The sequence below is a fragment of the Bufo gargarizans genome, chromosome 8 (assembly GCF_014858855.1).
Source record: "Bufo gargarizans isolate SCDJY-AF-19 chromosome 8, ASM1485885v1, whole genome shotgun sequence".
NCBI classification, from domain to species: Eukaryota; Metazoa; Chordata; class Amphibia; order Anura; family Bufonidae; genus Bufo; species Bufo gargarizans.
The window spans coordinates 177,928,339-177,954,756 of record NC_058087.1 but is presented as its reverse complement, the minus strand read 5'-3'; the positions used below and the strand labels follow the sequence as shown (position 1 = coordinate 177,954,756).

Below are 26,418 nucleotides of genomic sequence, written 5' to 3'. Positions count from 1 at the left end.
AGAATTAAGCAATCACATTCATAATCCTGTTAAGTAGGAGTCAGCATACACCGGCCATCATGTAAAGTGCCTCTGATTAACCCCAAATACAGGTCAGCTGCTCTAGTTGGTCTTTCCTGAAATTTTCTTAGTCGCCTCCGACAGCAGAAGCCGTGAGAGCTTCCAAAGCTTCAGAGGGATCTCACTGTTAGAAGGTATCAGTCAGGAGAAGGGGACAAAAGAATTTCCAAGGCATTAGATCTACCATGGAACACAGTGGAGACAGTCATCATCAAATGGAGAAAATATGGCACAACAGTGACATTACCAAGAAATGGACGTCCCTCCAAAATGTATGAAAAGACGAGAAGAAAACAGGTCTGGGAGGCGACCAAGAGGCCTACAGCAACATTAAAGGAGCTGCAGGAATATCTGGCAAGTCCTGGCTGTGTGGTACATGTGACAACAATCTCTCGTGTTCTTCATATGTCTGGGCTATGGGGTAGAGGGGCAAGACGAAAGCCTTTTCTTACCAAGAAAAACATCCAAGCCAGGCTACATTTTGCAAAAACACATCTGAAGTCTCCCAAAAGCATGTGGGAAAAGGTGTTATGGTCTGATGAAACCAAGGTTGAGCTTTTTGGCAATAATTCCAAAAGATATGTTTGGCACAAAAACAACGCTGCACATCACCAAAAGAACCCCATCCCCACAGTGAAGCATGGTGGGGGCAGCATCATGCCAAGGGGCTGTTCTTCTTCAGCTGGAACTGGGGCCTTAGTTAAGCTAGAGGGAATTATGAACAGTTCCAAATATCAGTCAATATTGGCACAAAACCTTCAGGCTTCTGCTAGAAAGCTGAACATGAAGAGGAACTCCATCTTTCAGCATGACAACGACCCAAAGCATACATCCAAATCAACCAAGGAATGGCTTCACCAGAAGAAGATTACAGTTTAGGAATGGCCCAGCCAGAGCCCTGACCTGAATCCGATTGAAAATCTGTGGGGTGATCTGAAGAGGGCTGTGCCCAGGAGATGCTCCTCGCCATCTGACAGATTTGGAGTGTTTTTGCAAAGAAGAGTGGGCAAATCTTGTCAAGTCAAAATGTGGCATGCTGATAGACTCATACCCAGAAAGACTGAGTGCTGTAATAAAATCAAAAGGTGCTTCAACAAAGTATTAGTTTAAGGCCTCGTGCACACGGGCATGCCGTTTTTTGCGGTCCACAATCCGCGGATCCGCAAAAAACGGAAGCCGCCGTGTTGCCTTCCTGCAATTTGCGGAACGGAACGGGCGCCGGCAATATAAATGCCTATTCTTGTCCGCAAAGCGCAGACAAGAATAGGACATGTTATATTTTTTTAGCTGGGGCCGCGGAACGGAGCCATGGATGCGGACAGCACACGGAGTGCTGTCTGCATCTTTTGCGGCCCCATTGAAGTGAATGGGTCCGCATCCGAGCCGCCAAAACGGCGGCTCGGATGCGGACCCAAACAACGGTCATGTGCATGAGTCCTAAGGGTGTGCACACTTATGCAACCATATTATTTTATTTTTATATTTTTTTCCCTCCACCTAAAAGATTTCAGTTTGTTTTTCAGTCGTACAGTTTATAGGTCACATTTAAGGTGGAAAAAGGTCTGAAATTATTTATCTTTGTCTCATTTTTTTACATCACTGAATAGTGTTGATCACGAATATTCGAATTGCGAATTTTAATCGCGAATATCGGCACTTCGAGAATTCACGAATATTTAGAATATCGCTAAATATATTCGTTATTGCGAATATTCAATTTTTTTGAAAATACCAGCGAAAATTTGTATGCGAATTTTATGCGAATTTTCGCAATCAAAAAAAATCATGCCTGGAGAGTACGAATTCGCGAATTCTCGAATATATGGCGAATATTCGCCCAAATATTCGCGAAATATTGCAAATTCGAATATTGCCCCTGCCGCTCATCACTAATAATGAACGGAGATTAAACCTTGGTGCCGGTACCAACCTACTGTATATACTTACCTCTTTATTGGCAAAACAGTATAATACCGCCACGAGGAAACCCTATAAGACATAACAACAGGAGTTTAAAGTGTTTGGATGGCTTTTGCTGTCCACAGGTGAGATGGGGGTATTGTAGGGGAGAATATTTAGTGTCTCCTTAATGAAGGTAGAAGGAGGAATGACTGTAAAAGAACTGTACGAATTGATATTGTCTATAGAAAAATGTGGATCTGTACCTTTTAGGGTACATGCACACCGGACGTAGTTTGCTGTGGCATGCATTATGTGCGGATTTCATCTTATCGTATCAATTCCTTACTGTGTTAAAGGGGTTGTCTCATCTCAGACAATCGCTGGGACCTGCACCTACTGTATATAGAGAATGGAGCCTAGAAAGTGGTGGAGGGCGCACTGCGCATGCGCAGCCGCCCTCTGTTCATTTCTATGGGGCCACCGAAAATCTCAGGCTATTTCCATCAGGCCCATAGAAGTGAATGGAAGCGGTGGCCGGTCATGCCCGGTACACTCCCATTCACTTCTATGGGGAGAGCGCTTGGTGGTGGCCGGACCGGAGTCCCCCAGCCACCACTTTGCTCGCTCCGTTCCAGATATAAGTTCAGGTCCCAGCGCTGGGACCCGCACCTATCAGACAATAGGGGGGCATATCCTAGCGATATGCCATTATTGTCTGAGATGACACAACTCCTTTAAAGGGGTATTCCCATCACAGACAATGGGTGCATATCGCTAGGATATGCCCATATTGTCTGATAGGTGCGGGTCCCACCTCTGGGACCCACACCTATCAGACAATGGGGGCATATCCTAGAAATCCCCCCATTGTCTGTGATGGGAATACCCCTTTAAGATCTCTGCTTGCTGTGAGTGAATTGGAACTTTTATGGTTACTTCCAGAGGATGAAAATGAGTCCAGGTCCTGTGATGGCCGACCACACGAGGCAGCTCTGAGAACTGCACTGTAACAAGCCCTTCAGCTGTGTGGTCATCACGAGACCAGGACAAGTTGCTCAACATTCAGCATACGCTGGGGATCATTTATTAAGGAATTTGTGACTATTTTAGTCATAAAATTAATTGCAAGTCCATTTTTTGACCGGCCTTGCAACAATATTTAGGCACATGGCCGGTTTTACACCGTGTCTGGCAGTTGAGTGGGTCAGAGGTGTGTCGGGGCCTGGACTCTGGCCCTGGCAAATTTACTAACATTTACATTGGAAACACGCCTCGTCATAAATTAGGAGAGGCAGAGCAGGGGGGAATCTAAGACCAGCGTAAAAAGACTTTCTTAGTAAATGACCCCCAGTAAGTAGGGTTTACTTGGAATCTGAAACCCCATTGTCTTACGTTCCTAAGGTCTCAAGCATTTGACTTTAGCTGTTTCTCCTTTGTTCCTATACTGGAAGTTGATCCCTATGGAGGTAATATGTCCTTTAGCAGAGGCTGTCTCCAACTTAAGACTCATAGTAAGGTCTCCTTAACATGACCGTATCCATTTTGCGGTCCACAAATATGGACGCGGTTCATGTGTTTCCCACAGTTTTCGCGGGAACCACTGTTTAAAAAAAAAAACTATCCTTGTCAACAAAACAGAAAAGAATAGAACAGGTTCTATAAGTTATGGCATGAATGACATCCGTGTGCTGTACTTTTTTTGGGGACCTATAGAAATGAATAGGTCCGTGTGCAATCCGCAAAAAATGTGAATCGGACACGGACCAAAAACATGATGGTGTGCATGAGGCCTAAAGGGGTTGTCTCATCAGAATGCCGCCCCTGGGTATTCAGCAGATCGCCTTGGGTTCCACTCCTGGCAATCAGCTGATTTTAATCACCAGAGGCCATGGTCAGCCACGGGGAAATAAGGTACTACATGGCGGTCATACAGATAAAGGGCCACCCTTGTAATAAGAGAATTGCTGATTTGCTGGAACGGAAGCTGTTCGTACACAGCACCTCTCTGTTTTGGTTTGCAGAGTGCGGAACCCCTTCTATGATGTCCACATACCCTAATAGGACTTATCAACAGGGGTTGTCTTTAAAAGCACACTTAGCTATGTTACTTGGATTAGTGAACCAAAACCATGTTAAAGAGGAGCTGACACCACTCCTGGCATGCTTGTTTTAATAGCTACATGCATTCCCTATGTAATAACAATTCTGGAGCATCTATTCTTCTGGCTCCATGTTGTGCCATCACTTTTATTATTTCAACTTGAAGTTATGAAAGACTTGCTAGCAGTCTGCAGTAAGGGTACAGAGGGGTGGTAACCAGTAGGGGGGGTGTACCTTCACAGAGTCACTCTATCCAATCAGTGCTGCCATTTTCAGACTGTGCAGGTACACACCCCCTACTGGTTGCCACCCCTCTGTACCCTTACTGCAGACTGCTAGCAATTCATTCGTAACTTCTAGTAGAAATAATAAAGGAATGGCACAACATAGAGCCATAAGAATAGATGCTCCAGAATTGTTATTGCATGGGAAATGCCTGTACCTATTAAAACTGGCATGTCAGGAGTGGTGACAGGTCCTCTTTAAGGTTATATTAATTAGTTATATTAAGCAGTAGGGATGAGCGAACTCGAACTGTATAGTTCGGGTTCGTACCGAATTTTGGGGTGTCCGTGACACGGACCCGAACCCGGACATTTTCGTAAAAGTCCGGGTTCGGGTTCGGTGTTCGTCGCTTTCTTCGCGCTTTTGTGACGCTTTCTTGGCGCTTTTTGAAAGGCTGCAAAGCAGCCAATCAACAAGCGTCATACTACTTGCCCCAAGAGGCCATCACAGCCATGCCTACTATTGGCATGGCTGTGATTGGCCAGAGCACCATGTGACCCAGCCTCTATTTAAGCTGGAGTCACATAGCGCCGCCCGTCACTCTGCTCTGATTAGCGTAGGGAGAGGTTGCGGCTGCGACAGTAGGGCGAGATTAGGCAGATTAACTCCTCCAAAGGACTTGATTAACTGATCGATCTGCAGCTGTGGATCATTGAGCTGCTGATCCTCAATTGCTCACTGTTTTTAGGCTGCACAGACCGTTTGTCAGTCTCATTTTTCTGGGGTGATCGGCGGCCATTTTGTGTCTTGTGGTGCGCCAGCACAAGCTGCGACCAAGTGCATTTAACCCTCAATGGTGTGGTTGTTTTTTGGCTAAAGCCTACATCAGGGTGAAGCTGTCACACCAAGTGCATTTAACCAGCAATAGTCTGTTCATTTTTTGGCCATATACAAAATCAGGGGCAAGCTGCGCCTGTCACCAAGTGCATTTAACCCTCAATGGTGTGGTTGTTTTTTGGCTAAAGCCTACATCAGGGTGAAGCTGTCACACCAAGTGCATTTAACCAGCAATAGTCTGTTCATTTTTTGGCCATATACAAAATCAGGGGCAAGCTGCGCCTGTCACCAAGTGCATTTAACCCTCAATGGTGTGGTTGTTTTTTGGCTAAAGCCTACATCAGGGTGAAGCTGTCACACCAAGTGCATTTAACCAGCAATAGTCTGTTCATTTTTTGGCCATATACAAAATCAGGGGCAAGCTGCGCCTGTCACCAAGTGCATTTAACCCTCAATGGTGTGGTTGTTTTTTGGCTAAAGCCTACATCAGGGTGAAGCTGTCACACCAAGTGCATTTAACCAGCAATAGTCTGTTCATTTTTTGGCCATATCCCAGTCTAATTCTGTCACTAAATCCATACCGGTCACCCAGCGCCTAAATACTAGGCCTCAAATTTATATCCAGCTAAATCTGTCCCTAGTGCTGTAGCTGGGCGAGTTATTTAGTGTCCGTTCAAGCACATTTCTTGTTCTGGGTTGAAATACAATTCCCAATTTAGCAATTTCATAATTTAGTGGTTCCTGCTATATCAGAGCTCTTTGAAATCTATCCCAAAAAGGGTATATAATATTGAAGGTGCACATAGGGTCATTCAGAGTAACTTCACACACACCCGCTACTGTGTATTTCCAAGTCTAATTCTGTCACTAAATCCATACCGGTGACCCAGCGCCTAAATACTAGGCCTCAAATTTAAATCCCTCTAAATCTCTCGTTACCCACCGCTGTACTGTTGTTGCTGGGCAAGATATTTAGTGTCCGTCAAAGCACATTTTTTGTTCTGGGTTGAAGTACAATTCCCAATTTAGCAATTTCATAATTTAGTGGTTTCTGCTATATCAGAGCTATTTGAAATCTATCCCTAAAAGGGTATATAATATTGAAGGTGCACATAGGGTCATTCAGAATAACTTCACACACACCGCTTCTGTGCATTTCCAAGTCTAATTCTGTCACTAAATCCATACCGGTGACCCAGCGCCTAAATACTAGGCCTCAAATTTAAATCCCTCTAAATCTCTCGTTACCCACCACTGTACTGTTGTTGCTGGGCAAGATATTTAGTGTCCGTCAAAGCACATTTTTTGTTCTGGGTTGAAGTACAATTCCCAATTTAGCAATTTCATAATTTAGTGGTTTCTGCTATATCAGAGCTATTTGAAATCTATCCCTAAAAGGGTATATAATATTGAAGGTGCACATAGGGTCATTCAGAATAACTTCACACACACGCTTCTGTGCATTTCCAAGTCTAATTCTGTCACTAAATCCATACCGGTGACCCAGCGCCTAAATACTAGGCCTCAAATTTAAATCCCTCTAAATCTCTCGTTACCCACCGCTGTACTGTTGTTGCTGGGCAAGATATTTAGTGTCCGTCAAAGCACATTTTTTGTTCTGGGTTGAAGTACAATTCCCAATTTAGCAATTTCATAATTTAGTGGTTTCTGCTATATCAGAGCTATTTGAAATCTATCCCTAAAAGGGTATATAATATTGAAGGTGCACATAGGGTCATTCAGAATAACTTCACACACACGCTTCTGTGCATTTCCAAGTCTAATTCTGTCACTAAATCCATACCGGTGACCCAGCGCCTAAATACTAGGCCTCAAATTTAAATCCCTCTAAATCTCTCGTTACCCACCGGTGTACTGTTGTTGCTGGGCAAGATATTTAGTGTCCGTCAAAGCACATTTTTTGTTCTGGGTTGAAGTACAATTCCCAATTTAGCAATTTCATAATTTAGTGGTTTCTGCTATATCAGAGCTATTTGAAATCTATCCCTAAAAGGGTATATAATATTGAAGGTGCACATAGGGTCATTCAGAATAACTTCACACACACGCTTCTGTGCATTTCCAAGTCTAATTCTGTCACTAAATCCATACCGGTGACCCAGCGCCTAAATACTAGGCCTCAAATTTAAATCCCTCTAAATCTCTCGTTACCCACCGCTGTACTGTTGTTGCTGGGCAAGATATTTAGTGTCCGTCAAAGCACATTTTTTGTTCTGGGTTGAAGTACAATTCCCAATTTAGCAATTTCATAATTTAGTGGTTTCTGCTATATCAGAGCTATTTGAAATCTATCCCTAAAAGGGTATATAATATTGAAGGTGCACATAGGGTCATTCAGAATAACTTCACACACACGCTTCTGTGCATTTCCAAGTCTAATTCTGTCACTAAATCCATACCGGTGACCCAGCGCCTAAATACTAGGCCTCAAATTTAAATCCCTCTAAATCTCTCGTTACCCACCGCTGTACTGTTGTTGCTGGGCAAGATATTTAGTGTCCGTCAAAGCACATTTTTTGTTCTGGGTTGAAGTACAATTCCCAATTTAGCAATTTCATAATTTAGTGGTTTCTGCTATATCAGAGCTATTTGAAATCTATCCCTAAAAGGGTATATAATATTGAAGGTGCACATAGGGTCATTCAGAATAACTTCACACACACGCTTCTGTGCATTTCCAAGTCTAATTCTGTCACTAAATCCATACCGGTGACCCAGCGCCTAAATACTAGGCCTCAAATTTAAATCCCTCTAAATCTCTCGTTACCCACCGCTGTACTGTTGTTGCTGGGCAAGATATTTAGTGTCCGTCAAAGCACATTTTTTGTTCTGGGTTGAAGTACAATTCCCAATTTAGCAATTTCATAATTTAGTGGTTTCTGCTATATCAGAGCTATTTGAAATCTATCCCTAAAAGGGTATATAATATTGAAGGTGCACATAGGGTCATTCAGAATAACTTCACACACACGCTTCTGTGCATTTCCAAGTCTAATTCTGTCACTAAATCCATACCGGTGACCCAGCGCCTAAATACTAGGCCTCAAATTTAAATCCCTCTAAATCTCTCGTTACCCACCGCTGTACTGTTGTTGCTGGGCAAGATATTTAGTGTCCGTCAAAGCACATTTTTTGTTCTGGGTTGAAGTACAATTCCCAATTTAGCAATTTCATAATTTAGTGGTTTCTGCTATATCAGAGCTATTTGAAATCTATCCCTAAAAGGGTATATAATATTGAAGGTGCACATAGGGTCATTCAGAATAACTTCACACACACGCTTCTGTGCATTTCCAAGTCTAATTCTGTCACTAAATCCATACCGGTGACCCAGCGCCTAAATACTAGGCCTCAAATTTAAATCCCTCTAAATCTCTCGTTACCCACCGCTGTACTGTTGTTGCTGGGCAAGATATTTAGTGTCCGTCAAAGCACATTTTTTGTTCTGGGTTGAAGTACAATTCCCAATTTAGCAATTTCATAATTTAGTGGTTTCTGCTATATCAGAGCTATTTGAAATCTATCCCTAAAAGGGTATATAATATTGAAGGTGCACATAGGGTCATTCAGAATAACTTCACACACACCGCTTACTGTGCATTTCCAAGTCTAATTCTGTCACTAAATCCATACCGGTGACCCAGCGCCTAAATACTAGGCCTCAAATTTAAATCCCTCTAAATCTCTCGTTACCCACCGCTGTACTGTTGTTGCTGGGCAAGATATTTAGTGTCCGTCAAAGCACATTTTTTGTTCTGGGTTGAAGTACAATTCCCAATTTAGCAATTTCATAATTTAGTGGTTTCTGCTATATCAGAGCTATTTGAAATCTATCCCTAAAAGGGTATATAATATTGAAGGTGCACATAGGGTCATTCAGAATAACTTCACACACACGCTTCTGTGCATTTCCAAGTCTAATTCTGTCACTAAATCCATACCGGTCACCCAGCGCCTAAATACTAGGCCTCAAATTTATATCCCGCTGAATTTGAATACAATACATTGGGCCAAATAATATATTTGTTGTTGTGGTGAACCATAACAATGAGAAAAACATCTAGTAAGGGACGCGGACGTGGACATGGTCGTGGTGGTGTTAGTGGACCCTCTGGTGCTGGGAGAGGACGTGGCCGTTCTGCCACATCCACACGTCCTAGTGTACCAACTACCTCAGGTCCCAGTAGCCGCCAGAATTTACAGCGATATATGGTGGGGCCCAATGCCGTTCTAAGGATGGTAAGGCCTGAGCAGGTACAGGCATTAGTCAATTGGGTGGCCGACAGTGGATCCAGCACGTTCACATTATCTCCCACCCAGTCTTCTGCAGAAAGCGCACAGATGGCGCCTGAAAACCAACCCCATCAGTCTGTCACATCACCCCCATGCATACCAGGGAAACTGTCTCAGCCTCAAGTTATGCAGCAGTCTCTTATGCTGTTTGAAGACTCCGCTGGCAGGGTTTCCCAAGGGCATCCACCTAGCCCTTCCCCAGCGGTGAAAGACATAGAATGCACTGACGCACAACCACTTATGTTTCCTGATGATGAGGACATGGGAATACCACCTCAGCATGTCTCTGATGATGACGAAACACAGGTGCCAACTGCTGCGTCTTTCTGCAGTGTGCAGACTGAACAGGAGGTCAGGGATCAAGACTGGGTGGAAGACGATGCAGGGGACGATGAGGTCCTAGACCCCACATGGAATGAAGGTCGTGCCACTGACTTTCACAGTTCGGAGGAAGAGGCAGTGGTGAGACCGAGCCAACAGCGTAGCAAAAGAGGGAGCAGTGGGCAAAAGCAGAACACCCGCCGCCAAGAGACTCCGCCTGCTACTGACCGCCGCCATCTGGGACCGAGCACCCCAAAGGCAGCTTCAAGGAGTTCCCTGGCATGGCACTTCTTCAAACAATGTGCTGACGACAAGACCCGAGTGGTTTGCACGCTGTGCCATCAGAGCCTGAAGCGAGGCATTAACGTTCTGAACCTGAGCACAACCTGCATGACCAGGCACCTGCATGCAAAGCATGAACTGCAGTGGAGTAAACACCTTAAAACCAAGGAAGTCACTCAGGCTCCCCCTGCTACCTCTTCTGCTGCTGCCGCCTCGGCCTATTCTGCTGCTGCCGCCTCGGCCTCTTCCTCCGCCTCTGGAGGAACGTTGGCACCTGCCGCCCAGCAAACAGGGGATGTACCACCAACACCACCACCACCACCTCCGTCACCAAGCGTCTCAACCATGTCACACGCCAGCGTTCAGCTCTCCATCTCACAAACATTTGATAGAAAGCGTAAATTCCCACCTAGCCACCCTCGATCCCTGGCCCTGAATGCCAGCATTTCTAAACTACTGGCCTATGAAATGCTGTCATTTAGGCTGGTGGACACAGACAGCTTCAAACAGCTCATGTCGCTTGCTGTCCCACAGTATGTTGTTCCCAGCCGGCACTACTTCTCCAAGAGAGCCGTGCCTTCCCTGCACAACCAAGTATCCGATAAAATCAAGTGTGCACTGCGCAACGCCATCTGTAGCAAGGTCCACCTAACCACAGATACGTGGACCAGTAAGCACGGCCAGGGACGCTATATCTCCCTAACTGCACACTGGGTAAATGTAGTGGCAGCTGGGCCCCAGGCGGAGAGCTGTTTGGCGCACGTCCTGCCGCCGCCAAGGATCGCAGGGCAACATTCTTTGCCTCCTGTTGCCACCTCCTCCTTCTCGGCTTCCTCCTCCTCTTCTTCCACCTGCTCATCCAGTCAGCCACACACCTTCACCACCAACTTCAGCACAGCCCGGGGTAAACGTCAGCAGGCCATTCTGAAACTCATATGTTTGGGGGACAGGCCCCACACCGCACAGGAGTTGTGGCGGGGTATTGAACAACAGACCGACGAGTGGTTGCTGCCGGTGAGCCTCAAGCCCGGCCTGGTGGTGTGTGATAATGGGCGAAATCTCGTTGCAGCTCTGGGACTAGCCAATTTGACGCACATCCCTTGCTTGGCGCATGTGCTGAATTTGGTGGTGCAGAAGTTCATTCACAACTACCCCGACATGTCAGAGCTGCTGCATAAAGTGCGGGCCGTCTGTTCGCGCTTCCGGCGTTCACATCCTGCCGCTGCTCGCCTGTCTGCGCTACAGCGTAACTTCGGCCTTCCCGCTCACCGCCTCATATGCGACGTGCCCACCAGGTGGAACTCCACCTTGCACATGCTGGACAGACTGTGCGAGCAGCAGCAGGCCATAGTGGAGTTTCAGCTGCAGCACGCACGGGTCAGTCGCACTACAGAACAGCACCACTTCACCACCAATGACTGGGCCTCCATGCGAGACCTGTGTGCCCTGTTGCGCTGTTTCGAGTACTCCACCAACATGGCCAGTGGCGATGACACCGTTATCAGCGTTACAATACCACTTCTATGTCTCCTTGAGAAAACACTTAGGGCGATGATGGAACAGGAGGTGGCCCAGGAGGAGGAGGAGGAGGATGAGGAAGAGGGGTCATTTTTAGCACTTTCAGGCCAGTCTCTTCGAAGTGACTCAGAGGGAGGTTTTTTGCAACAGCAGAGGCCAGGTACAAATGTGGCCAGCCAGGGCCCACTACTGGAGGACGAGGAGGACGAGGATGAGGAGGAGGTGGAGGAGGATGAGGATGAAGCATGGTCACAGCGGGGTGGCACCCAACGCAGCTCGGGTCCATCACTGGTGCGTGGCTGGGGGGAAAGGCAGGACGATGACGATACGCCTCCCACAGAGGACAGCTTGTCCTTACCCCTGGGCAGCCTGGCACACATGAGCGACTACATGCTGCAGTGCCTGCGCAACGACAGCAGAGTTGCCCACATTTTAACCTGTGCGGACTACTGGGTTGCCACCCTGCTGGATCCACGCTACAAAGACAATGTGCCCACCTTACTTCCTGCACTGGAGCGTGATAGGAAGATGCGCGAGTACAAGCGCACGTTGGTAGACGCGCTACTGAGAGCATTCCCAAATGTCACAGGGGAACAAGTGGAAGCCCAAGGCCAAGGCAGAGGAGGAGCAAGAGGTCGCCAAGGCAGCTGTGTCACGGCCAGCTCCTCTGAGGGCAGGGTTAGCATGGCAGAGATGTGGAAAACTTTTGTCAACACGCCACAGCTAACTGCACCACCACCTGATACGCAACGTGTTAGCAGGAGGCAACATTTCACTAACATGGTGGAACAGTACGTGTGCACACCCCTCCACGTACTGACTGATGGTTCGGCCCCATTCAACTTCTGGGTCTCTAAATTGTCCACGTGGCCAGAGCTAGCCTTTTATGCCTTGGAGGTGCTGGCCTGCCCGGCAGCCAGCGTTTTGTCTGAACGTGTATTCAGCACGGCAGGGGGCGTCATTACAGACAAACGCAGCCGCCTGTCTACAGCCAATGTTGACAAGCTGACGTTCATAAAAATGAACCAGGCATGGATCCCACAGGACCTGTCCGTCCCTTGTCCAGATTAGACATTAACTACCTCCCCATAACCATATATTATTGGACTCCAGGGCACTTCCTCATTCAATCCTATTTTTATTTTCATTTTACCATTATATTGCGATGCTACCCAAAGTTGAATGAACCTCTCCTCTGCCTGTGTGCTAGGCCTAAATATATGCCAATGGACTGTTGCAGTGGTGGCTGACATGAAGCCTGATTCTCTGCTATGACATGCAGACTAATTCTCTGCTGACATGAAGCCAGATTGTCTGTTACGGGACCTCTCTCCTCTGCCTGGGTGCTGGGCCTAAATTTATGACCATGGACTGTTGCAGTGGTGGCTGACGTGAAGCCTGATTCTCTGCTATGACATGCAGACTGATTCTCTGCTGACATGAAGCCAGATCGTCTGTTACGGGACCTCTCTGCTCTGCCTGTGTGCTAGGCCTAAATATATGCCAATGGACTGTTGCAGTGGTGGGTGACGTGAAGCCTCATTCTCTGCTATGACATGCAGACTGATTCTCTGCTGACATGAAGCCAGATTGTCTGTTACGGGACCTCTCTGCTCTGCCTGTGTGCTAGGCCTAAATATATGCCAATGGACTGTTGCAGTGGTGGGTGACGTGAAGCCTCATTCTCTGCTATGACATGCAGACTGATTCTCTGCTGACATGAAGCCAGATCCTCTGTTACGGGAGCTCTCTCCTCTGCCTGGGTGCTGGGCCTAAATTTATGACAATTGACTGTTGCAGTGGTGGGTGACGTGAAGCCTGATTCTCTGCTATGATATGAAGACTGATTCTCTGCTGACATGAAGCCAGATTGTCTGTTACGGGACCTTTCTCCTCTGCCTGGGTTCTGGGCCTAAATTTATGAAAATTGACTCTTACAGTGGTGGGTGACGTGAAGCCTGATTCTAGGCTATGATATGAAGACTGATTCTCTGCTGACATGAAGCCAGATTGTCTGTTACGGGACCTTTCTCCTCTGCCTGGGTTCTGGGCCTAAATTTATGAAAATTGACTCTTACAGTGGTGGGTGACGTGAAGCCTGATTCTCTGCTATGATATGAAGACTGATTCTCTGCTGACATGAAGCCAGATTCTCTGTTACGGGACCTCTCTCCTCTGCCTGGGTGCTGGGCCTAAATTTATGACAATGGACTGTTGCAGTGGTGGCTGACGTGAAGCCTGATTCTCTGCTATGACATGCAGACTGATTCTCTGCTGTCATGAAGCCAGATTGTCTGTTACGGGACCTCTCTGCTCTGCCTGTGTGCTAGGCCTAAATATATGCCAATGGACTGTTGCAGTGGTGGCTGACGTGAAGCCTCATTCTCTGCTATGACATGCAGACTAATTCTCTGCTGACATGAAGCCAGATTGTCTGTTACGGGACCTCTCTCCTCTGCCTGGGTGCTGGGCCTAAATTTATGACAATGGACTGTTGCAGTGGTGGCTGACGTGAAGCCTGATTCTCTGCTATGACATGCAGACTAATTCTCTGCTGACATGAAGCCAGATTGTCTGTTACGGGACCTCTCTCCTCTGCCTGGGTGCTGGGCCTAAATATATGCCAATGGACTGTTGCAGTGGTGGCTGACGTGAAGCCTCATTCTCTGCTATGACATGCAGACTAATTCTCTGCTGTCATGAAGCCAGATTGTCTGTTACGGGACCTCTCTGCTCTGCCTGTGTGCTAGGCCTAAATATATGCCAATGGACTGTTGCAGTGGTGGGTGACGTGAAGCCTCATTCTCTGCTATGACATGCAGACTGATTCTCTGCTGACATGAAGCCAGATTGTCTGTTACGGGACCTCTCTGCTCTGCCTGTGTGCTAGGCCTAAATATATGCCAATGGACTGTTGCAGTGGTGGGTGACGTGAAGCCTCATTCTCTGCTATGACATGCAGACTGATTCTCTGCTGACATGAAGCCAGATTCTCTGTTACGGGACCTCTCTCCTCTGCCTGTGTGTGTGCTGGGCCTAAATATATGCCAATGGACTGTTGCAGTGGTGGCTGACGTGAAGCCTCATTCTCTGCTATGACATGCAGACTAATTCTCTGCTGACATGAAGACAGATTCTCTGTTACGGGACCTCCCTCCTCTGCCTGGGTGCTGGGCCTAAATATATGCCAATGGACTGTTGCAGTGGTGGCTGACGTGAAGCCTCATTCTCTGCTATGACATGCAGACTGATTCTCTGCTGACATGAAGCCAGATTCTCTGTTACGGGACCTCTCTCCTCTGCCTGTGTGTGTGCTGGGCCTAAATATATGCCAATGGACTGTTGCAGTGGTGGCTGACGTGAAGCCTCATTCTCTGCTATGACATGCAGACTGATTCTCTGCTGACATGAAGCCAGATTCTCTGTTACGGGACCTCTCTCCTCTGCCTGTGTGTGTGCTGGGCCTAAATATATGCCAATGGACTGTTGCAGTGGTGGCTGACGTGAAGCCTCATTCTCTGCTATGACATGCAGACTAATTCTCTGCTGACATGAAGACAGATTCTCTGTTACGGGACCTCCCTCCTCTGCCTGGGTGCTGGGCCTAAATATATGCCAATGGACTGTTGCAGTGGTGGCTGACGTGAAGCCTCATTCTCTGCTATGACATGCAGACTAATTCTCTGCTGACATGAAGACAGATTCTCTGTTACGGGACCTCTCTCCTCTGCCTGGGTGCCGGGGCCTAAATATCTGAGAATGGACTGTTCCAGTGGTGGGTGACGGGAAGCCAGATTCTCTGCTATGGGACCTCTCTGCAATTGATTTTGGTTAATTTTTATTTAATTTTTATTTTAATTCATTTCCCTATCCACATTTGTTTGCAGGGGATTTACCTACATGTTGCTGCCTTTTGCAGCCCTCTAGCCCTTTCCTGGGCTGTTTTACAGCCTTTTTAGTGCCGAAAAGTTCGGGTCCCCATTGACTTCAATGGGGTTCGGGTTCGGGACGAAGTTCGGATCGGGTTCGGATCCCGAACCCGAACATTTCCGGGATGTTCGGCCGAACTTCTCGAACCCGAACATCCAGGTGTTCGCTCAACTCTATTAAGCAGCAAAAAATCCATAGTTTCTCCCCATAGTCTTGCAAATTAGCTCTTTACCTATAGGTGGCACTAGAGAGACAGTTTTCTTCCTTCTGGAGGAGAGCTAATTTGCATACCTTTTCCCAAGAAGCATTGTCTTTAAGACTCCCTATAGAGGCTGGATCTCCACAAGGAGAACCAGTCCAGTCCAAATGTACTTGTGATTTTCTCACCTGGAAGGAGCTGAAAAAGAGGTTAAAGAAGACCTTGATATACCGAAGGATCCCTGATGTCTGCTCATCCGTAGCAAAGATGAATACTACCTCGTGGATTCCGAATAGCGGGATGAGAGTCAGCGTCGCCTTAGCCAGTCTACAGAGACAGAAGCACATTTCTGAATACGGGGCCTGTGTTCTAAGCATTGTATGGCACTGGGCGCAAATATGTAATGGTCAACTGGAGGACAACAGTGTGAGCCCCAGAATGGTATTGATGTCTTCAAATCCTTTTCCAGTGGTAGCCCATCCACGGATCTTTCCATGGGCACAGTTTTTACCTTCATTAACATTTATTTACCTCTTATTCCCTTTTTGTAAAAACTTTAATTCATCTTTCCCTGCCGTGTATGTCAATTACAGGTAGTATGTAACCAGGGCTGCTTGTTCCATTCACTAACCCCCTCCTCCTGGCTCATGATGGACGTCTGGGTCACTCCTCCTAATCATGTTCGTCCTCTTTCACACGTCAGGGAACCATGGACCGTAACGAGATGTGATTTTCTAAGGAACATGGTAGCACCATGAGAGCATGCCTTATTTTTGTCCATGATTATAGACCCCTTGTGCACATGATAGTCTATGGGTCTGTGAAGACCACGGAGACAACCCAGACGGCATCCGTGGTTTTCACTGATCGTTGCTAGGATATATTTTCTGGAACTTAAAGGGGTATTCTGGTTATAGAAAGTTATCCCCTATCCACAGCACAACAAACTTCCAACCTGCTCCTCCGTCCATTTTAGGTGGGCTTTATGGGGTACCAGTCCCCCGTTCTCCTAATGCTGGGACCCCCGCCAATCTGATAGTTATCCCCTATCCTGAAGAATAGTCATTTCTAGTGATGGGAGTGAGAAAAATACTCATTGTTCACGGATCTGTGGTTTGTGGGCCGCAATACGGACACGGTAATGTGCATGAGGCCTAATGAATATTGCTAATGTGCTGGGGGCCACACCTGCGAGACCCATCTTATTCATATGAATATTGGACTTATTTATAAAAACTAGAGTTGAGAAGACATGAAGGTGCCACCTGCGGCAACCACATTTTAGTATGAGCCATTTGGCCCATACTTGTCAATATCTGATCAGTAGGGGTCTGTCTCCCAGCACCCCTGCCGATCAGCTGCTTAAAGGGGCATACCAAGAACAGCACCATCCATTGGATAGAGCCCGTGCTTGGTATTGCAGCTCAGCCCCATTCACTTGAATGGGACTGAGCTGCACATAGGTCACGTGACCGATGTGAACATGATGTCATCGGCCTAGGAAGGGGCCACAGAGCTCACCATGGTGTCTTCAAACAGCTGAATGGCAGGGGTGCTGGTAGTCGGACCCCAGTGATCTGATATTGATGACATCCTGAGAACAGGTCATCAATAATCTACTTCCAGAAAACCCCTTTAAGTTGTCAGCGTGCAGGGACCTTTAAGTGACTCTCACCTCAGTTTGTAGTCCGCAAAACCTTTCTGGTTGGCTCTCAGCTTAGACAATATCATTTTCAAGATTCTCATAAAGATCACAAGGTTAATCTGAGGAGAAGGAACGACAGGTGAGGTCAGGGGCAGGCCACCAGGACAGCGGTGAGACATATAAACCAATATTATACTGCATGATGCACTAGGTCTCATTCAGGCGGCCATATTGTGGGCCTACTATAGCGCCCAGATTAAATTCCCAACCGTGGTTCTCATGATCCAAGTTTTCAGCATCATAGGCTTATGTGATGCTGTACATTTGGGTTGTTAAACCCGCGGCTGGAATGTAACACAAATGTCAGTGCTCACCACCGAGGCCAGCAGGATGGGAATCCGGATAATCCACCAGTAGGCCATGTTGTCATTTAGGGCCCAGCATCTAGAACCAATCAGAAAGGGGAAAGTATGAAGGCCTCTCAACTAAGGAGAAATAAAAGATGCCAAATCAATGAGAAGAAGCTGGTCATCATAGTATGGCATTGTCACTCACTCTTTGTTCTCCTTGAGATACTTCAGCGTCATCCAAGGAACTACAAATAAAACCGGCGTCCCTGCAAAGTAATGGGAAACACATATGTCTAAATGAAGAGGCACCCGTCCATTCTGTGTTGTTCTGAGAACAGCCAAGCAAGTGTACATCTTGGGAGTTGTAGTTTTACCACAGCTGGAGTGCCGGCGGTTAGCCATCACTGGTCAAGTGGCCTTGCAACTGCAAGGTTCATGGTGTTCTGACTAGATCATTCACTTACCCCATCCAAGATAGAGGTAGAGGGTGTAATTGTTCTTCTCGGAGAAGACTGCACCAATAAGCAGCTTGTATAGGTAGACCGCCTCGACCACAAACCAGTAATGATTGGCCAGAATGCAGTACTGCATTATCACCTGCGCCGTGCGACATCCAATGGCGGCCTGTATAAGATATATTAATAACACACATGGCACTGTTAAAGGGGCCTGTATATAATACTCATTGTCTACAGCTCCCCTCAAAAGCTCTCAATTAGAACCCCGATCCAGGAGCAACAAGGCCCAAACAGTGCTGTCCACAGATGGGTGACTCTGGTTTGACCGATAACTCGTGTTTCAAGGCTCTTTAAAAGCAATTTTTGCTCTGAGGGCAGGCCTGGGGTCCTTTATTAGGCCAGGGTGCCAATGGTCAGAGAGAAGAGAGAAGAGTTCCCCTACCTCTGTCAACCACTGAGATGCAATAGTCTAAGGCAGGGGTGGCCAACCCGTGGCTCTTTGCTTCTTCAAGTGCGGCTCTAGCAGTCAGGCGGCTCACTCTCCACCCCACGCTCAGATCTCCTTTCCTGATCGGACACTGTTGCTACTTTGCAGCTCCAGCTCACTCTCCACTACATCCTGATGCACATAGTGTGAGAATGTACCACGTGGAGACACGGACTATGACCTGACGTTGTGCTCATCAGGTCACAGTGGAGAGTGTGTCAGACCTGCAGAGTAGCAGGTGCCCGAGCAGGAGCCCAGTGCCTGATCAGGAGAGGGAAGAGATGTTTTTAAATTATAGAACTGAGCATGGGGGGCTGATCTAAGCATGGGAGGTTCTGATCTGAGCATGGGGGATCCTGATCTGAGCAATGGGAGTCTGATCTGAGCAATGGGGGTCTGATCTGAGCATGGGGGGGGGGGTCCTGATCTTAGCAATGGGGGTCTGGGGGGGAGAGATCTGAGCATGGGGGGTCTTGTTTGAGCATGGGTCAGATCTGAGATCTGAGCATGGGTGGGGAGATCTGACCATTGGGGTGGTGGGGATCTGAGGGTCTGACACTGGGAGTCTGATTTGTGTTGTCTGATCCGAGCATTGGGGGTCTGATTTGAAGGTCTGATTAGGTTTGAGGATCTTATTTTAGGTCAGATGAGGATTTGTGATCTGATTTAGGAGTCTGATCTGAGGTCTGATGAAAAATATATTTTAAATTTTTTTCTCTGCTAATACAAAATAAGACATATTTTTTTTTATCAGACCTCAGATCAGATGAAAATATTTTTTTTCTCTTATTTTTCTTTGTTAAAACCCAGGTGCATCTTGTACGGCGAAAAATACGGTGACTCGTGTGTAAATGTATAGCTTGTGGCTCCTGGTAGTCATAAGTTTTTCGAGACCGCGCCTGCTGAAGGGTGGGGTTTGACCTATTTCAAGCCGAAGCGCGGGCGGCCGGTACGGCCATCACAGCGCCGAAATACTGCCAGTCCGCACGCTACTATGTGCGTTTGATAACACTTGCTACTGTTAATATCTGCTCCTGATGACGTGCAGGGTCACTCTTGCACAGAAATGCGTTGAGCGGTAGAAAGATACAGACACAGCATAGGGGACGAGCGTACCAGGAATAGATGTCAATGAGAGGACACTAGGTCATTTATGTAGACCACACTATCTTAGTTCTGGTTAAAACTAGCTGGTCCCTCTAGCTGTTTCTCTAATAGGCAGTGAAGTGCAGCAATTCTACTTACCGGCTCCATACAGTGACGGCTATTGGAATATTTGTGCTGCAACAACATTGTGACTTCTACAGTGTAGTCCAATGTTGAATGCTATGGGTACATGGCTGCTGTTACGGGCTGATGTAGTGTAACCCATGTTTTATAGGGTATATGAGGTGCACTCGAGCTATACACAATCCAGTGAGCTTGAGATAGAAAGCATAAGAGCTAAAATTCACTACACCTCTCCCCACCGTCTGGGGTTATACCCTGCCTGAATAGTGGAAGTATAACATCCCAGAGTTTTGTTACTAAACTCTTTTTCCCCGCTACTATTTGTTGGTAACATGTGCCTTGTCATCTAATGTGATTTTACATAATATTCCTCACAAGTGTGCATTTTCTAAGCCTGTTGAATGTATTTGCTGTAATTTCCATGTCCACCAGCAGGTGTCAGCAATATGTCAGCAGAGCTTTAGTTCAGTTTAGCATATCTAGACTGGAATAGTACATTCCAGTTTAGCTCCCTCTCTGTGAGCAGAAGTGGGCTGGCCGATATCCTGCCTCATGGGGATGAAAGGAAGTTATAGTTAGAGTGTGCCAGCCACCCCGGCTAGGGGAAGGCTGTGTTGGTAGGAGCTCCCAGAAATAGGGATCCCAAGCCAGGACCTTGTCTCGGTTGAGACCAGAGAGCATTCCCAGTCTGAGCCTTCAGCCTCAACTGGTGTCAAGCAAGCAGCCACCTCCAGATCTCCCTGGGAAGAGCCATTCCCTGTGAGCATAACTGTGAGTAACTATCCAGAGACCAGGAGAAGCCACATTCCTCCTCAGCTAGTTAGGCCCATACACAGCAGAAGATAGACAGAGCAGAAGATATAGATTCCTGCCATATTCTCCAGGCACATGATAGATGCAGAAGAGATATTGATCCCTGCCATACATTGCCACTACCTGCTGGGACCCAAGACTATTGCTATAACTCATATGGATTAATGCTGCCTCCAGTAAAGACAAGTTGAATTATATTCCAAGTCTGGATTTCATTAATTACTACCAAGTTCCTCAATTACTCCTACTAGCAACACTCATTTATTGCAAGTGAGCCAGGATCCAGAAGTCCAGCCGTACCAAGGTAGGAGACACCGTTGACACCATTACTGCTGCTATACAGAGACATTACACCACTCTGGCATTCCTCACCTGGTACGTGAGTTGCAACACCTTAAAGGGCCCTGAGACTGTACCCTGCGCACGCTGCAATAGGCGTCACGAACAAAAACAATAGACTTTTATATCCCTATCCGGACCCACTGCATAATTTGGTTTCGGCATAACCGTACCACGGTCCTGCTCATTGCAGAAGCTATAAATGAGAGGTCGTGACTCCAATTTTTAAGTGTAACATTTAATAAAGATTTGTTATTTTCTTTTTAACGTCCTAATCAGGCAAGTTTACTTATGTGAATATTGTGGACGTATACGGTTTCATATTTTCGATAGTATTTGGATATGTATCTATAGTTACTGAAAACCAGCAAGTGTGCATTGGTGATCCAACCTCCAATCCAGGATGGACAATCCTAATGATTTGCCATTCATTTTATTAGTCCCGAAGAACCCCTTTAACTACTTTCACACTTGCGTTCGGGGCTCCGCTTGTGAGTTCCGTTTGAAGGCTCTCACAAGCGGCCCCGAACGGATCCGTCCAGCCCTAATGCATTCTGAATGGATGCGGATCCGCTCAGAATGCATCAGTCTGGCACCGTTTGTCCTCCGCTCCGCTCAGCAGGCGGACACCTGAACGCTGCTTGCAGCGTTCGGGTGTCCGCCTGGCTGTGCGGAGGCAAACGGATCCGTCCAGACTTACAATGTAAATAAGGCTACTTTCACACTAGCGTTCGGCTGTCCGCTCGTGAGCTCCGTTTGAAGGGGCTCACGAGCGGACCCGAACGCAGCCGTCCAGCCCTGATGCAGTCTGAATGGAGCGGATCCGCTCAGACTGCATCAGTCTGGCGGCGTTCAGCCTCCGCTCCGCTCGCCTCCGCACGGACAGGCGGACAGCTGAACGCTGCTTGCAGCGTTCGGGTGTCCGCCTGGGCCGTGCGGAGGCGTGCGGATCCGTGCGGATCCGTCCAGACTTACAATGTAAGTCAATGGGGACGGATCCGTTTGAAGATGCCACAATATGGCTCAATCTTCAGGCGGATCCGTCCCCCATTGACTTTACATTGAAAGTCTGGACGGATCCGTACAAGGCTATTTTCACACTTAGCTGTTTTTATGCTAAAATAATGCAGACGGATCCGTACTGAACGGAGCCTCCGTCTGCATTATTATGATCGGATCCGTTCAGAACGGATCCGATCGAACGCTAGTGTGAAAGTAGCCTAAGTCAATGGGGACGGATCCGTTTGAAGTTGACACAGTATGGCTCAATTTTCAAATGGATCCGTCCCCCATTGACTTTCAATGTAAAGTCAAAACGGATCCGTTTGCACTATCATGAACAAAAAAAAAAAAAAAAAAAAACATTTTTTTTTTTTTTTTTTTTTGTTAATGGTAATGCAAACGGATCCGTTCTGAACGGAGCCACCGTCTGCATTAATATGAGCGGATCCGTTCAGAACGCTAGTGTGAAAGTAGCCCAAAATAACTTTACTATCTGAACTTATAAGGCTTAAAGGTGGATGGTTGTATACCCTCTCTTACCTTATTGCTGATGAGGAGCTCCCAGTCTGTCACCTCAATGATCTGCATGCCCCATCTCTTCTCCATTAAAACGTCCTTTACAATGACTGATACTCCACGCAGGGCAAAGGAGAAGAACAGATTGGCGTGGATGTAATTCCTGGTGCAGCGCAGCTTCCTGGAACGATACAAGGACTTGTCTGGTAATAATCAGGAACCTGCCGAGTCTTTGTTGAATGCAGATCAGAAGAAGTCATGGTCTACATCTAGAGACAATGTTGACCACCCCATTCTGTATGCTAGTAGGTTGTGGAGGAGGCTTGGAGAAATCCAGAAGACGTTTTGATAGGACTGATGTCATGTCATGCAACTTGAAGACCCTTTCTTTAAGTTTTTACCAGGGTCCTCCAACCTTCTACAGTGGTCTTTAATTATATGGCCTTTAAGCCTTCTCAGACACAAGGTCCATGCCCCACCGCAACCTCTGCCTCCCCCATAGCTACACCTCTAATGTCATAGGGTGTATTTATAGGGGGTGCACATAGATTCAGCAGTTTGAGAGACACATGGTGTAGGGGTCATCTACCTAAAGATAGGAAACCGTTTACTGATGTCACAAGTCTACACTGACTTGAGTTCAATGGGTTTGATAAAACAGTTCATCAATGACCACCATGATGGGTGAAGGCTGCCAAAGTGGCTTCTACAATTGAAGGTGTCCAAACCAGGTGCCCATCCTTCTTGTCTTAATTAGTTTAGGAGGAAATAAACCACCAGTCTCTGATCAGAACACATTATAGTGACATGAGCCACTACCAGTAGGGGGGCCCCATTTGAATTCTGCTATATGTCTATCCCTGACCCACATAACAATGCAGACTTGGCAGGAATGGTATAGTGTACAGATGGGTAATATAAAAGTGCCCATGGTAGCCTCGGCAGAGTGCTTAGCCAGGGGTGCGTGTAACCAGAAGAGATATTTACCTACACATGGTTAGGATCAGTAGGGATGACAGGAGGGCCATCAATGACACTGAATAACCCACAGTGTACAGAGCTCTGAAACTCAGCAGCAAATCCTTTGTCCCTACCTAAGAAGACATAGACACAAGGTATTAATGCTGAGGATCTAATGAGTTATACATTGAACTCAAAAATACCCCTGTCTGCAGTGAGCTCCCCCTAGTGGTGGAAAGAAAAGTAGTATCTTCAATCCATAGTTCCCGCAGGGGCTACCCGCTATATTTCTATATCTAGTACTCATATGGAATAAAAATATGCCACATAATGATGGTTTCACCTCTTTCTCCATCATATCCATCTCCTCCTCGTCTTCACACTGTGATGAGTTCCTCCAGGGTTGTGTCCCATTGATCGTCACCCAGTGGCCGTCTAGCCCACAGAGTCGAGATACCTGTCCATTTTTAACTGCCAAGACACAGAAAGCATTAATACGGATCATAGGTACATGGCCAGTACAGAGATAAGAATATCTACATGACAGCCCACGTGCACCTTCTCTTAAGGCCCCTTTGGCGTCTTTCCCTGCGCAGCGCTGCTCCCGATCAGGTGCTGTGCAGAGAACTACAATTTAGTAAATGGGGTTGAGAAACAGCGTAGCACAGCCCACCCTGGCTGTGTCCATGTGTCCAGCCACCTCTGTCTGCCGCATCCAGGTGAGACAGGGTCAGGGCCCTGTTCGAGAAACAGGTGTAGGTTTTGGAGGTAGAATCTAAATCTACCAGACAATTGTGCTACAAATGTTTTAGATGGGAATACCCCTTTAAAAACTGCAAAGACCAAATAATAGACCTGATTCTATTGAAAACCATATTGCAATATTGCCTTTTTATAACTTCCAAAAATCAGAGATTCCCCTTGAGGGGATTTAACTTCAATGTAATATCTGAGCTGCCAAAACTAAGCAAAAATGCTACATGTGAACAAACCCTCAAGTCTGGCTGCCAAGTCTACTTTTAAGGTTGCATTTCTCATAATCACCACTAGAGGGCACAAGAAACGCTATATTCCATTTATATGGCTGTGTTAGCCTGTGACCTCCCTGGCCCCTACATCCTAAATATTACCTGTAAATTACCATCAGTACTTCATTACCTTTACCGCTGGGGAATTTCCAAGAAAACACTTCATTATCATGGACTATTAACTGCAAAATAAAGTCTGTTCTCGAATAATGTCTGTTTTTATAATTTACACAGTCTGAAGTAGTCCCCCCAGAGCTAGTGCCCTTCATGAGGCCTGCAGCGCCTCCTGCCTCAAGGGTCTGACTAGTTCCTAAAGAACTGATACAAAGCAGTCTACGTCATCAGTAATTACTGAAAATTACCTTTCTGGAACCAAGGAAGATAATAAGGACAAGACACGCTGGCGACCGTTCCGGGTGTGCCATCTGGCCAGCAGGCATACATGTCAAAAGTGCGGTTGCAATGCAGACCTACCAAGAGAGGAGGGAAAATCAAGAATGTCAAAAAGATATAAAGTTTATCGATAGGAACCCGGAGAATTAGGGTTCAGCTACACAGCAATTTTTGGGCGTGACACGTGTTACACGCCCAAGTATCGCAGTGTAGCAGGGCAGCGATAGAAATGAATGGGGTCACTTCGCGACTCGCACATTTGCCGCTACCCCAGAATCTGATACTGCGATTCTGGCAACGCAGTCCCATTCATTACTATTGCTGCCCTGCAACACTGCAATGAGGCGCACTACATGTGTCAGATCCAAAATCACCATTTAGCCGAACCCTTAGGGTGTCGGGTCACCCATTGCTGGCGGACAGGTGGCAGTCACTCTCCAGTATGGTAAGTGGGTGACATAAGCATAGCTGAGCGTGCCCACTCAGCCACCTCTCCATTCAGACTGGTGAGTGGGACACTCACTGAATGTGTTTAATGGGTAACCCAGCCCCCCTGGCAGTTCTACTGAACTGAACATACAGTACCATAGATCCCTACGAGGATCCAGACTACATGGGAACCAGTGGTGTACCTTCAGTGGAAGAAGACCAGGGCCCGGGGTGGGGTGGGGGGCTTGGCGCTGAACTCCTTCTTCTCTGTCTGATGTGAAAACACTTAATTTTCATGCAGCCACCACTAGGGGGAGCTCAGTACAAACAGATGATTGCAGCTTCCATTTCAGTCAATGGTAACTGCATAAATTCCTATGCACTGAGCCCCCCCTAGTGGTGGCTGCAGGCAGCCAGATTTTTAATCGAAGGAAAAGCAGGAGATTTTTCAAAGTATTTAGGCCAGCTGTCTGGTGTGAATACATTGAGAAATATGGTGGTCAGAGTGAGCTGGTCTACTTTACTAACATAGAAATGTAATTAAGTGGGTGAAGCTGAGAGTGACTTATTATATATTTTTTTTTATTAAAAGTTTTCCCACTTAAAGGGGTTCTCCGGGAAGTAATTAAATAAAATTACTGAAAATACTTAAATAATGCTAGGAAACTGTGTGGGGCAGGAGGGGGCCCATACTAAGTTTTGCTATGGAGCTCTATGAGATCTGTGTACGCCCTTGATGGGACTATATGCAGCCTTACACACATAGCAGAACACTATGGGGTCATTTACTAACTGATATACGCCAGTTTTCTGGCGTCTATCTGTCTCAGATTTGCGCCGCAATCTGCTACTTTTCCCTGCTCACGCCAGGTCTTAAAAAGGAGGGCAGGGAAGGGGACGGGTGTAGAAAATGTTCTAAATCTAAATCAGCAAGGAAGCCGATGTAGATTCAGACCGGCGGTGGATGCGTCTAAGTTATGTAGAGGCCGGCACCTCTACATCATTTCGGCGGATCCACCTCCAGCGCAGGGGTTATAAAGACCAGCGTCTAAAATGCCGTTCTTCATAGATGACCCCCTA

The 26,418-nt window shown here is 46.8% G+C and overlaps 1 protein-coding gene across 1 annotated transcript in view; it reads right to left on the bottom strand.

Moving 5' to 3' along the window:
* LOC122945497 (glucagon receptor-like) overlaps nucleotides 1–26,418 on the bottom strand; it is a 39,251-nt gene that overhangs the window by 1,985 nt on the left and 10,848 nt on the right. The window contains exons 3-12 of the mRNA XM_044304560.1: nucleotides 24,879–24,986; nucleotides 23,832–23,959; nucleotides 23,516–23,622; nucleotides 22,553–22,709; nucleotides 18,148–18,307; nucleotides 17,889–17,949; nucleotides 17,708–17,777; nucleotides 17,364–17,452; nucleotides 15,877–16,015; nucleotides 2,008–2,049 (exon numbers count right to left, since the gene is read on the bottom strand). Coding sequence (XP_044160495.1) covers nucleotides 2,008–2,049; nucleotides 15,877–16,015; nucleotides 17,364–17,452; nucleotides 17,708–17,777; nucleotides 17,889–17,949; nucleotides 18,148–18,307; nucleotides 22,553–22,709; nucleotides 23,516–23,622; nucleotides 23,832–23,959; nucleotides 24,879–24,986 — 1,061 coding nt within the window. The remainder of the gene's footprint in view (nucleotides 1–2,007; nucleotides 2,050–15,876; nucleotides 16,016–17,363; nucleotides 17,453–17,707; nucleotides 17,778–17,888; nucleotides 17,950–18,147; nucleotides 18,308–22,552; nucleotides 22,710–23,515; nucleotides 23,623–23,831; nucleotides 23,960–24,878; nucleotides 24,987–26,418) is intronic.